Source organism: Strix aluco, chromosome Z (genome assembly GCF_031877795.1).
Source record: "Strix aluco isolate bStrAlu1 chromosome Z, bStrAlu1.hap1, whole genome shotgun sequence".
NCBI classification, from domain to species: Eukaryota; Metazoa; Chordata; class Aves; order Strigiformes; family Strigidae; genus Strix; species Strix aluco.
The window spans coordinates 3,380,356-3,394,850 of NC_133971.1; the positions used below are offsets into that span (position 1 = coordinate 3,380,356).

At 35.8% G+C, this 14,495-nt stretch overlaps 1 protein-coding gene across 1 annotated transcript in view; it reads right to left on the reverse strand.

The window, feature by feature from the left end:
- ADGRV1 (adhesion G protein-coupled receptor V1) overlaps positions 1-14,495 on the reverse strand; it is a 297,357-nt gene that overhangs the window by 234,654 nt on the left and 48,208 nt on the right. Inside the window, exons 21-30 of the mRNA XM_074812785.1 lie at positions 13,363-14,106; positions 10,884-11,257; positions 8,859-9,035; positions 6,972-7,152; positions 6,160-6,362; positions 5,365-5,494; positions 3,783-3,863; positions 2,340-2,479; positions 1,302-1,911; positions 179-394 (exon numbers count right to left, since the gene is read on the reverse strand). Of these exons, the coding sequence (XP_074668886.1) occupies positions 179-394; positions 1,302-1,911; positions 2,340-2,479; positions 3,783-3,863; positions 5,365-5,494; positions 6,160-6,362; positions 6,972-7,152; positions 8,859-9,035; positions 10,884-11,257; positions 13,363-14,106 (2,856 nt within the window). The remainder of the gene's footprint in view (positions 1-178; positions 395-1,301; positions 1,912-2,339; positions 2,480-3,782; positions 3,864-5,364; positions 5,495-6,159; positions 6,363-6,971; positions 7,153-8,858; positions 9,036-10,883; positions 11,258-13,362; positions 14,107-14,495) is intronic.

Here is a 14,495-nt window from a genome sequence, read left to right on the forward strand (position 1 = left end):
TGTCCCATAGGGATTGGATTCCTATTTGTTAAACTGAGTCAGTAAATATCTCACTGGTTTTGGTACTTGTTACACAATAGTGCATTCAATATACACTTTGTTTTGACTGCTCAAAGCATACAGTACGCTCTTTCCACTTTAACATAGACGGGATACTTCTGCTATTCTGATTTCTTACCAGCTGTTGCAGTTATTGGCATAGCTTTAAATTTCACAGAAACATCTGCAAATAATCCCCCAGTTCTGGTCACATTAATGATTGGTCCAACATAATTTTCAGCAACTCGCACAGTTGAAGCTGAAAGCTGAAGTGTTCCAAAAGCATCATCATTGGCATTTATAATTACATGAGCTATTGTCTCACCCACTAATCCAAGTCGAGGAGAATTTACAACTGAAACAGAAAGAAAACTCAGTGAGGGGGTGCCTGAGACATTTATTGTCTATGGCTATAGAGTTCATAAGCATACATGTGAGTTTAGTGGTTAGTCACCACTATGTTACAAAATTATCTTTTTTAGAATTGGATGCAGTATAACTACAAACTGCACCAACATACTTTTGGTGTTTGAATTATATTATGGCAGAAAAATCCCGATTTTTAATAACTTATTATTCTACCCTGCTGCGGAGCATAGAAGCCATAATTCTTTTGAAGAGGTGAGGCACTGTGAAAATATTTGTTTATTTGTCCATAAGGCCAGCTGTAAGATCAATGTCATTCAGAGGAATTTCATTTTTACACTTGCTATGATGAAATGTAAATAATGTTTCAACCTCCCAGCAGAATTATATTTGAAGTTTCCCTTAACATCGAGATTAATCTGGGGCAGGGGCAGCTGTTAGACATGCCAAGAATCTTTGAAGCACAAATCAGGCTGTAACAACCTGAATTTTAAAAGCCACACGCAGGTGTAATTCTACACCACTTCATTTTTAAAACACTTTTTTGGCTTTCAATGAGCAAAACTAGCTTAGTTATTTCCTAATACTGAACTTTACAGAAACAACACTAGATGAGCAGGTATTAGTGCACAAAACCAATACTGTAACATATTTGGCCTGAAAGACAAGGCGATGTAAAAGGAACAAAGAAATGATCATCCATCCCTAACAAAATACTGTGCTAAAGGAAAAATATGCCAATAGTATACAAGGCAGGTAACTGAGAGATTTTTTAACTATACAGAGTCTGCCAGAGGTAGAAAGTTTATCATTTAACTTCTTGCATTTTATCCTACTAAATATAAATACTAGCCTTCTTATTTAAATTATAGGTTTTACGTATATGAGGTACTTACTTGGCCGATCCTGTACTTTCTCGATCAAAACAATACTGCTTAGCTCCACGAAAACAGATTCTGACCTCTCAGGATCATCATCGTCCAAAATAGGCAAATATATTATGGCCTCACTTTGATTGGCTGCGAAGATCGTGTAACCTGTAATGGGTAAGTAATCTTTTCCCTCTGTTGCTCTAACAACATCAGGTGGAAGAAAGGGTGACTTTTCATCATCACCGATAGTTCTGTATGTCACCATTACTATACCCAGGAGACCACCACGCCTTATTATCGTCAGGGAGATATTTTTTGCTTCTTCCTCAACTTTTATTGGTCTGTTTTGCTCAGAAAACATGAAGACTCCATACGGATCATCGTTAGCTAAAATAGTTAATGTTGCATTAGTATGATTTCCAAGGCGACCACTGGAGACGTTGATGATCAAAACTGAAAACACCTTATCCAATTCAGGAACTTCATCAGGAGAAACCTGTACTGTAATATTTGCTGTCGCTTGGCCAACATCAAATGTTACATTCCCATCTGTAGAGATGAGGTCTTTGGTAAGATCACAAACTATGATCCAATGCAGTGTCACCTGAGATAAGGTCCCATGCGTTCTCACAACCTAAATGAAAAATATAAAGATCTGCATATTTTTGTTCTCTGAGAAAGAAAAGCATAAAAGTATGAGATGGAATTAAACAACAACATTGACATGATGGGTTAAAACTAAATTTGTGTTTTAAAAAAACAGTGTAATCTTTATTATCTCAGGTTTGCTGTATTTGTTGTATCAACATGGTTATTTTAAGATAGTAGTACCTCAAATGTAAACAAGTAATTTTAAACCTGTGGGTATTATTATTATTATATAATTTTAGCTTCAGTCTGAATGATACACAATAGAAAACTCAGTATGAAATGGCAAAACAGATGTGCATGTTAAAGTTGTTACAAACCCTATAGATTTATGGCAAAAACATTGCAGAATGCCTGGTAAAAACAGAGACAGAAGAGGACTGCACAGCAACAGGACACTCAAAGCTTTCTAACCTGCAGCACAATATTGCTATCTCCATCTTCAGGCTCAGTTCCGTTTACCGAGAGTGACTCAGTACTGAACTCAAACACACCATGAGCGTCATCAGAAGCTTCAATAGTCACAAGGATGTGGGATGCAATTCCCAAGCTAGCTGTTAAGTGCAAGTTCCAAAAAGGGTTACTTTTTCTAGCATCTTTTCGTACATGAAAGAAAATAGCAAAAGAAATACGTTACAAAAAATACAAAGGAGAGCACGACTGGAGTATCCGTGCTGTTTTGTCTTTGTTGTTTTCAAATGCATATAAGGAACTGACTTTCAATTATGCAGTCCTGGCAGCCCTTCTACGGAAATATGCAACAAAAAAAATATAATAAATTTGAATGTTTTAAGGGGGGGGACAAATACAATTATAGGTTTAATGAATGAAAATGGAGCAGAATTTAGGGTGATGGGGAGTTATATGGTAGACTGCAGTGTAAGCAGATAGACCAGATGAATGCAGGTCTCATCCTAACATAAGCTGGAATGAAAAAGCAAGTCCAGTAAATCCTGCTACTAAACAGATTGTCTTGGGTGAGATAACTTGCTTCTCAGAGAGAGAGAGAGCCTGGCACTTAAGAAAACCATTTCTAGAAAGAAGGAAAAGGGAAACTGCACTTCAAAAAAACCCAGGAAGCTCCAAAAAGCAGCTATACCAGAGACTTACTCTCAGATTCAAAATTAAATCCTTTGCATTTACAAATAAAATCAAAAATCAGGGTGTCACAGGGGAATAAATTATTCAGTTTGGATAATGGCTGCTCATATAATATTTTAGGTCTGTAGGGTTTAGTTTGAAGTCCTATAGGATTAGGATTTTCCCTCAGATTTTATGTTATTTCTGCATCTAGTATTTTTTTTAAATTTTCTCAGTATTAAGTTATTTTTGTTTTCTGTATGTCATGACATAAATACAAACTGAAAGAGAAGAAATGAAAAACAATCAAAACATTCCTTTAAAAAATCTAACACAGCTACTTTTCAAGAGCTTTTTTGACATGCAGAGAATCAAAATAAGATAAAACACGTATCAAAGCATATAATCAGGTAATTTTTAAATTACCCTCAATTTGAAAAGTGTCTTTGCTTTTTGCTCTCCAGAAAATTTGACAATTTTCAAACAAAACTAATTTTGCAAACTGTACTTCTGGAATGACTATATTTTGTTTTACAACAGTATAGTTTTGATTTTATAGAAGCTGTTATTTTCTGTGTTACACTAGACATTGACTGCTATTGAAATTATGCCTAAATTAAAATGGAAAAGAATGTTTTGACAGAACTTTATGATAAATCTAAATTAATCACCTGTAACCGCAAGTAAAGTAACACTATGACAAGTCGTGTCTGTATAGTAATTTATAAGGGATATTACAGTTAGCAATAAAAAATAATATTAATCAAAAATGCTTACCATGTTGATGGACAGTTGGAAAGAAGAAATCCATGTTCCCATCACCACTACCACTGCCATCATTTCTAAAGAGCTCAGCAACTTTAAGATGACAGACATACAGATATATACACATATATACATTTATAAATAAAGAGAAAGCAGAAAGTAATTTAAACATTTCTGGACAACACAAAAAGAGAGGGAAGTATCTAGGAAGGCATCAATTTTGGATATGAAAGTATAAAGGATTTCTGATAAAAGCCAGAAAAAGTATTGTGTATATCACCTCTTATGCAATTCATGACATTGGAAATAGCAATGGGAGGTCAGAAGGAAAGAAAACACATACACCTCTGATTGCTCTTTTCTTTCTTTCCCTCTTTGCATCCCGTCTTTGTGTTTCCCCTTTCTCACTCCTAAATGAGGTCTGTCATGGAGAACTTGGAAATACAAATTTTAAAAAAACCCAGAGGCTAAACCCTCCCAAACTTTCTCATTCTAATATTTTCTCTCAAAGTGAAAAAGTGTCAGAAATTTGGAAAAACCTGCAGAAAGCTTAACTAATGGAGACTTTAACCTAAGTTTTGTGCTTGCAATGGTGTTAGAAAGGCCAAAATGAGGGTTTGTGTTAAAAGGGTATCTGCCTAGTGAATTACCAAAGTTAGCTGTAAGTTTTTTGACAAAAAAAAAATAATTAAAGAGAAAAGTTAATTTAACAAAACAACTATTCAACCAAAAGGTCCACATGCATGAAAGGTCTGAAGTTTTTTATCAAAAGAATCACTATGTTGCATCATAGTGCCACATTCCACCATAGACATTCAAGGTAGTATGATACAACTTCCCAGAAGGCATCATACTTGCATTTCTGGATTGCTTAAAAAAAATAACATCAGTTAAAAAGTCACTTTATGGCTGCCAACATGTCTAATGACCTTCTTTCATCCAACTGGCTTTACAATCTCCCTTAAAAATTTTCTCCAATGGGAACAAATTCTGTAAGGGCTGAGTGGTTTTATGTGGCAGGAGCACTGATGCTCACTATCACACCAGGATTTCCATTGAGCGTTTTTCTTGTTCTTCCACAAAGCTACCATCTACCTCTCCAGCTCAGCTAAACTCCCTAGGTCTCTCAACACCCACAGTCTCCTACTGCTATAATCCAGCTGAATAAGTATGAGCCACTGTATCACAATTCCTCTGATTTCGCTCAAGTGGCAGATGAAGAACCCACTTTGGCTGTTTAGGCTTAAGTATTTTATAAATTTAAAAAAATGGAAGTTAATGTATTTTTTACATTATTTCAATTCTCATTACCAAATGTAAAATTATGCAACGTGAAAACCGGCAATTGTCTTTAAATGACCTAATGCACAGTAATAACACACTTTATTTTGGATCTGGTGGTTTCCAGCAATGATTAACAAAGTATCTGAAGAACAGCTCTTTCCTAAGAAAAATCACAGCTGTCTAGGGGATGTGGAGGTGTTTGTTTGTCTTTTGAAATAACAGGGAAATTATACACCTAAGAAAGGTAAGATTTTAATGGATGAGCAGAGATCATGAAAATACAACTGATGGATTGATGTATGTGCCTTACCTCCTCCCTCTGGGTTCAACAGCTCCACTTTAAAAGTTTTTTCTAATTCAGGAATAGAATTATCAGTGATGTTAACAGTAATGTACTTGTATCTTTCTCCTGGATGAAATTCCAGCGTGCCCACAACAGCCTGCAATATGAAAGGCTTTCATATTTTTGTTCAAGTCTAATGTTGTCATCCATACGAAAAAATAAATGGAACCTTGATTTTGCTTGCCTTTGTCAAAACATCTACTTTTCCTCACTTAAGCTTTTAAAACATCTGATCAAACTTTGTTATGAGAAAAAGGAGTCTAAATTCACAGAATTATGAGCATCTGCATTCATCTACATTTTTCTGCACAAATATAAGTTAGACAAGCCAACACAGATACATACAAGTTATTTTGTTGAACATATACAAATCCTAGTATGTACAAACATAATCTTCAATTGTACGTGCACCAGTATGCTCATATAAAGTTTGATATACTCAGCAACAATAGCAAATATTGCTTCTTGCTGAATTGACAATTCTCTTAAGGAAAAAAAAAAAAATCAAAACCAGAGGCTTTTCCTAGGAAATACAACGTGCTGCAAAGAAAGGAGGTAGAAGTCACATAATGATATATGTATTTTTAAAGTGAGTATTACACATTCGTTTATCACATCACCATATAAATAAACGTGTTTCTGTGAAAAGAATCACAGCTGGGCTACAATACTCAAACTGAAGGCTACCTCCAGGACAAATAACTCCTAAATCCTAAAATAATTAAATCCTAAAATAAATACACATTTTGGCATTGGCCATACCTGATAATCTTTAGGACTGGAAGCTGTAAGTGGTACTGTTCTATATTCCACCAGAACTGTTCCAAGAAGGCCTTGTGCACGAACTACCAGTAATCTGATGTGTCCAACTTCTTCTTTGATAGTAACATGGGGCACAGCAGAGGCTGGCAGAATCATTTCATCACCTGGCTGAGGAGGTGGCCCCACCGAGAACTGTAGTAGACCTGGCAAAAAAGAAGTACTATTTGGCTTCTTGCACCAAATTTAAATTATGATAATAAATTGAAACCAACTTATTTATTGTATTTTCATTTAACATTTCTGAAATTAAGAAACAATTATTGATATGCCCTTAGGACCCAATCATGCTATTTCCAGGGATGTGCTGTGTACCTTCTCCTCTCTCACTGATACCCATATCAGTCCTGAGAAAGCCACAGCACAATAATAAATAAAGCTCTTCCCAAAAGAGTCTCAATTTCATAGTATTGGGCACTTATTGGTATAACAAGCATGCAGAAATGTCTCTCTTCATCAGGAGTTCTGATCTGAGAAAAATTTGCAGAGGATCAACTACATGCAACGTTTATCTGCTCTCAGAAGGGAATCATTGCCTGTTTGGTCAGGGCAGCCATGATGCCTTTTTGTAGTATTCTCAAAAATAAGTAACTCACCTTTCACTCTTGTAAAAAATTATGAATTGATCTTAAGCTAGATAAAGCAGAATACTTGGCATTGCTTCCTCAGCTATCAAGGCTAAGCAAAGTTTTTATCTGTTGAGCTAGAACTATACAATTATCTGCACAAGATAGTATCATCTCCATCACTGTTACCATATGGGTGGTCACTGGCTTTGATGCTGATATCAGTAGTTTCCTTTTCTGGATCTATACTCGCTCCACTGGTAGGAGTTGAACCTAGTTTTCCATCTCCAGACACTGCAGAGACTAATGTCACACGGAAATATTCATTTAGCTCCGGAATGTCATCATCAATAACATGCAAATTTAAGACCTAGAGAAGGACCAAATCATGGAGAAATCAAACTGTGCAACATATATCACTTATGAGTTTCACGACCCTGCTTAACTCATCGAATTCTTTGATTAGTCAGTCAGCTGTATCTGCTGTGTAGTTTTGAAAATAATGTAGACAACATTCTTGCTTTCCACGTAATTTAACCTAACTTCTAGGAGAAATTTTATGTTTTGAATATGCATTCCAAAAACAACTCTACCAAGCTATCAGAGATGGGAGGCATACTTTTTTAAGTGCTTCAAATTACATAAACACATAAGCAAGCAAGCAATTATTATCTACTTTAACATAAGCATAGTTTAAATTGTGTATATTGAAAATGAAATATCCGATAGATTTCAAAATCTTGAAGAAATTGTGCACCTGAAGAGACACTACAGTGATCAATCCAATTTACAGAGTAAGTAAGCAAGCTTTTTAAGCCAGTTGACACTTGATATTGCAGATCATACTATTCATTAACATAACCGGCTCTGCACAGGCTAACATATTCACCTCAGACAACTCCAGCTTTCTATATATTGTGATACAATTAGAGAAACATATAGAAGAAAAAGTTTAAGTAATTATTGTATTTATAGGCGTGGGAATGAGTAGCTTACAAACATCAATGGAAAGTCTCTCAGGCTATCTCCCCTGATGAGCAACTGCTCCCAGTCTGTTTCTTAGGGCCATGCCCATTAACTCTGCCAAACATAGACAATAAATTGGACCACATAGCAGGGGAGAGAGGGGGTATACCAGCCCATTTCTGCCACTAGATTGAATAACTCAGGCCTCATCCATGCTGCCAGACTAGAAAAGCTTTGGAAATTTTTGCTTTATATGCAGCGCAGTACTATGATTCAATGGAGAATTAAAGCTGAATGAACAGTGACATGAACAAACTGTTTTCAGACATCACAAGCTTTTGCCAAGCACTAATCACCTGTGTTGTTTAACTGGGACCAGATCCACAGTTCTAATGGAACCACTGGGATCCTTTCAAAGGTGTCAGTGGGTTTCAGTCAGTCCATACTGACTTAAGCAGAGTCATAAAAGCGAAACTGAGGGCAGCATTTCCTACTAACAATTCACTCTTGCTATTTTACGAACACTAATAGAAAACACACATTAACTTTCTACAATACCGTGGTCCCACAATTTTTCAAATAAATGTGAAATCCCTGCACTGTGGGTCAGGATTGAATTCATAGAAACAGATTAAGCAAAAGGGACAGAACGTGGCCAACAGTGGTTCCAAAACACTTGATTACAGCAGTGAACTTTATTGCTGTCTATTTAATTGATGTAGAGATAAATCTGAGTTTCAAAACCTGAACATTTTCTAGTTTCAAAAGTAGCTGGATCCATTATTTCAGCCCAGGACCATCTACACTTCAAGTAAACATGTACGTATACATAAATCTAATATATACATATACGTAAACATATTTCATATTTTCTGTGCATTCAAACATACATGTTCACATGGTGACCCCTGAACCAAGATACACACAGATCTATAAGCACCTGTCATATCACTTATTAGTTGTCAGGGATGCAAAAAGCCTTGCAAAATATAACAAAACCATGTGAAGGAAACTCTCTCTATTATGAAACCAGTCAAGCATCCTCAGAAGGTGTTTTCCAGCAGGTTTGCAAAGGACAGGATGAATAGTTAATGGGAAGGTAGGGTTTACCTCTGATCTCTGCCAAGGAAGGAATGTGATAGTGCCACTGCTGTTAGAAAAATCGGTAACAGAGTAATTAATGCCAGTGGAATCAACCTGTGAGATAATGTAATTTATATACACATAGTCTAGGGCTCCCCTTGTACGCTCCACGACACAGGATATAGTGGAACCCTCATCGGCACTCTGGAAGAAAGCAAGAAATCGATAAGTTTGTTATTGTCAAAGTAAAACAAAGCAATAAATGCAAAACATGGAATTCTATAATGCTAGTCAAATGTTCAGGTAAAAATTTGCTGTCATGCTACTTTCAGCATTTTTGGTCGGAAACTGAAACTGAACTTGATGTTGGTCATAACAATCTTAGTGGAATTTGCAACATCTTCTAGTACCTCACTGTGGACTGTAAAGGTAAGGCAATAACTACGCCCTGTTTGTTTTGGACACAATCTCTTCACCCAAACTACGTGTCAAAGATAGAATCAATATGCTTGAAATGTACATGTTAAAAGCAACTGAAACTATTGTTTTATATTAATGTTAATGATTTTCATTCTCATTCGCAATAATCTAAAGAAAGATTTGGATTCCCCCTTTCCCCAACTAGAAACACTACGGAAAAAAAAACGAAAAAACATTAAAATTAAACTATACTATCATCATTCAGGAAAAACTGAAAAATTTTCTGTGCTACAGTCCTCTTTATGATTCTGTCTTCACAGAGAACGTAACTTCAGCAGCAACAATTTCACATATTTGGACAAAGTAGGTATTGATAACTGACCCTATATTCTAGAAAATTATGATCGTAGAACTAAAACAGACAATAATTTTACTGGAAAATTGCCAGAAAGACTAAAGCTATCTTAAGCATTAGATAAATTTCAGAGCTGCTGTATAACACAGAGCAAATACTGCATGTGTCTTCAGCTGCTCAGTAGAGAGAGATGCACATAAAGCAATTAAACTACTGATAAAACAATGCTGTGTATCTGCACCATCACTGAGAGCTCTGGTACTTCCCTGGCAAGATGGACATAAGATAAGTGCAAAACAATTAACATGACATATAAATTTTTAATTTTGCTTCATGGTTGGTTGATGATCTGTGTCATCACGGCATTATCAGTGGCATTTGAAACTGAAGGAATCTATTATCATAGCATATGGTAGGCATGTAGAAAGCAAACTGAACTGAATTGAAAACCACTATCACCAAGGCAAGATGGTTACTTTCAAACACATCATAAGCACTTTGGTTAGAAAGAATGTAATTTAAAGGTCATCAGAGCTCCCAGACTGGAAAGTATTCTGAATTTTTTTTCCAAAATAATCCAGTACCAATAGAAAGAGATATAATGTCCTTCTTCCTCATAATTGATTAAAGAAGTAAAAATTAACTGCATTTATTTCAATCCTCCTCCAAAAAAGTAGCAAGATTATATATTGCATATATGCTGGCTACTACCAAAGAATGATTCAATGTTTTAAAAAAAAAGCAACTCAATCCAGTATCAACCGAATTCACACCAAACATATGGAATTTATACTGTAAATTTATGACACAAATGATTGTGGAAAAATACATCACATCTTGTCATTGCATGACCTGTAGTAAAATTCTTTCAAACACATCATGTAACACAGAAAAATAAAATAAAAATCTTTGTAATAATTAATTAATTAAATAATTCACCAAAAAATAAAATTAAATCTTATATTTTAATTGATAACCCAATCTCAGATGTGACAGAAGGAAAAAATGTTCTTCTAGAAAAATTTAAGCCTTAGTCTTTAGTTTAAGTAATAAAATCAATTTTCTTAACAAAAATAATTTGGGGGCATTTTTAAAATGTCAGTAAGCCTGAGCCTGTATTAACAAAACTTACACATTTCCAAATTCTAGAAAAACTTCGCTTAACTACAGAAACTTACAGTGTGAAATCAAGGGCCTATGCAGGTCAATCGGTCTTGCCATTAGCTTTTCTTTTGTGTCCAAAACTTCACCTAAAATCTTCCTTATGAACACCTTACCTCAGGAATACATGCTCCAGTGAAGCCAAATAAACCGTTAGCATTATCACTTTTCTGTATTCTTAATCTTGCTGTGGTGTTTTCTTGTGAAATTCGAGCTCCACCACGCACAGAAATGAGCTTTAGGATGAATAACTCCTCTCCTTCTTCCTCTTTGTCATCCTTTGCAGACACAATGAATGATTTATTGGTCTCTCCTTGCCGATACTCCAAATACCCAGAGACAGGGTGGACATCACTCTTCGCGGGAGTTGCATGGAGTTCATAGATCTCTGCTCGTGTCAATTTACGCTCATAAAGCCTTACATCCTGCATTAGCCCTGTGTACCTACTGCTGCCATTGACTCCTGCTCCAATTCTCACTATTCCTGGACCTGAGAAGGAAATTATAATTTTCCTCATGTTATTGAATTTCTTCAAAGCAATAAATCTGCAGCTGAATAGCTGTAATTGTTAAAAATCAATGTAAATTGTTTATTATCCCTGGATTAGGAATCATATTGATCTTGAAATGCAAAATCAGGAGGTTCCTTGAGACTCGTGTCAATGTTACAGGTGGATCATCACAGGTTGAACAACTCCATCCTAGGCTCTTCAGGTTTTTCATCCAACTAGTTCTACCAACACATTGTCATCATCCCTTATTTTAATAAGATTTGGAAATTTCTCTCTTTCTATTAGAGATTTGCAGAGTACAACACCAGCCCCTCTTGGCTTTTTTTTTGCCAAACAGACCCCATTTTGTCTCTCTCTGCTAGGACAGTGGCTCCATTCTGATGATACTCATCATCATTGCATTAGCCCTTCTGGACATGCTTTTCCCCAATGCACTGGGAATATGGATTTCAGAAATGTACACCAGATTCCAAAAGCTTTCTACAACAGCATTAATATTTCTCTGTCTCCAAACAATTATCCTGCTCAGCAGATCATGGGATCACAGCTACCTTTTACACAAATATACTAAGCCGGTAGCTCATACTCATTCCTATTGTGCTAAAACACATAGATATCTCTTCTTTCCAGCTGTTTTCTGGATTTGGAAGAAACTGTGCTCTTGAATGCACTGGCATACATACGACACCGAGTGTCAGTGCTAAAGACAAGCAACCACAGCAGCTGATAATAGTCCCAGGACACAAGGCGGAGGATGGTGAGAAAAACTGGGCTACTCTGCTCACCACTGTGTAGCATCCAACATTAAACGGAGAGAGATTAAATCCTTACCTTATACTTGTAGTATCTCCAGACAGAGCATATGCCATCTCCACTAATACAGAAAATTTACAACGACTCAGACATATCCTTCTAGCAACAAAAGCATTATTGCATTTCACACATCTTTGTTTTAGAAACTGAGGGGAAAAAAAATCCTTTCTCAGCTACAGCACTGCAAGTCTGATGGAAATTATTAATTGCAGAGGCACTACTTTGTTACAGAGGGCAAAGGTTTTTCTCAGACTTCAACCACTGGAAATTTACAGGCAGAAATAAAATACTACACTATACAATTAATGAAGTCTCTCGATTCTCACTCTATGTTTGTGTACATATATGCATATAGATGTATATGCATTTAACATCATTGTATGTTTTTTAACTGTCTTTCTTTGATTACAGGAAAGGAGATTGTATTCAAGAATTTGATAATCATTCACTGCCTATACCCACCAAAGAAAACATGTGAAACTGAAGGCAAGGGGAAGAAGGGAAAAAGGATGGAGATGATCTCCAAGAAAAAAAATGCATGCGGAACAGTGGGAAACTGCAAAAGAAAGAGTAAATATAAATGTACTCTGACCACACAATACCTGACTTTGTAAAGGAATTGTTCTGATACTTCTCTGGACACTGCTATGCAAGTTCAGAGTGAATGTCCATAACGGTTGCTTGTGACTAAAATGACATCTGGGACTATCCAGTTAGATAAACTGAAGTACACATGTGCGTGTTCCTTGGAACACTATTAAAGTTATAGGAATAATTTTCATATACAACATAAACACATACTTAAGTAAATCTACCCCCTGAAAAATTCTATTGCTTACAAGATACTGGCTTTGTTTTAATATAATACACAATTAGAAACAAAATCATTATTGCATTTTGTTTCAGAAATTGAGAGGAAAATAGTCCTTTCTAAGCTACAGTACTGTAAATCTTATAGAAACTATTAATCGCAAACATATATAACAATATGTATACATGATAAGAATACTTCTATAAATGTAATTAAAAATTATTATTTTCAAATTATTGCAATCCAAGCTCTGTTACAGTTCTGAAGTTTTTGGAACATTCCCAGATCTAATTTCCATATGCTTTTTGGAAATCCTCAGAATCTTCTATCCATTCTTTTCAATTAACTAATCAGATATAATAATTGCAGTACCTTGCATACACCTGTCAAGGAGCTAGGCTCTTCTATACATTGCAGAACTTTACATATGAAGAACAATAATGCAGGCTATTGGCTCACCATCAGCAATTGCTTCTCCTTTAAGGCTCTTAATTCCTCCCAGAACTGGAATTCCATCCACGTAAAATTCAATTATACTTTCATCCAGAGTAATCAGAAGGTGAAGCCAAGTATTTTCATCCAGATATTTCAGGACTGTTGTTTTAGCCATATATGTCATGTTGGATCCTAATGCTGTATAATGAAGCCCTACAGTAACATGAGAATCATTTGTCTGGATTTTCACGCCGTAATATAAGGTCCCATTACCGTCATCCTTTTCAACTATATAACCATCAGTACTGGCACTAGGCATTAACCACGCTGAAAATGTAAAATTGGTTACTGCAGTATTTCCATTGTATGGGTATTCCGGACCAATAATCCCAAATGCATCCTCTTTTCCACTGAAATACAAAGCATCTGTTCCACTGTGATGGCGCCTCATGTGGGGCTGAGATTGTACTGAACTTGGAAATGATCCCAGCAGCAAGAAGTCTACCATTGATGGTAGTCCAGCTTCGAATGTACTAGACAGTATTTCCCAACCTAAACGGACAACACCAAAGGTGCCTTGTTGTCTCCAGATGGTGAAGTTTGTAATATAGGAAAGATCATCTTCAGAAAGAACATCTTCCACTATCTCTCTGTCCTGGCTCTCTGGATCTATAACAAAGACTCCAAAAGGGTCATCATTGAATGGGATCATCACGGTTACAGCAAGGTTTGTTTCAGATAACTGACCACCAGGACCAGGTGACCCACCTATATAACGAAAGTTAGAGCAAAAGTTAATAGTTGGTTTCAAACACCACAATCTGAAAAAACTTACTAAGTACTTAAAGGTTTTTTAATAAAATATCTTTCTAAAAAGGCTTGAATCTTCTTTAAAGAGCCTCTGAACTCTTAGAAAATGCTCTGATTTATTAATTACATAATTTAACTGTATCATTATATTTAACACTATAGTGACAATTTTCATAGAAAACAAAGCAGTATGTTATTTTTTAACTGCAAAACACACATTTGTCTTTCAGCTAACATAAGATTAGCTCCAACTTTTCTGAATTAGTAAATGAGATAGGTTACCTTTGATTCATTTGACAAACATGGGGCCAAATTCAGTTCTCATATTACTCCAAGATTTACTTGAA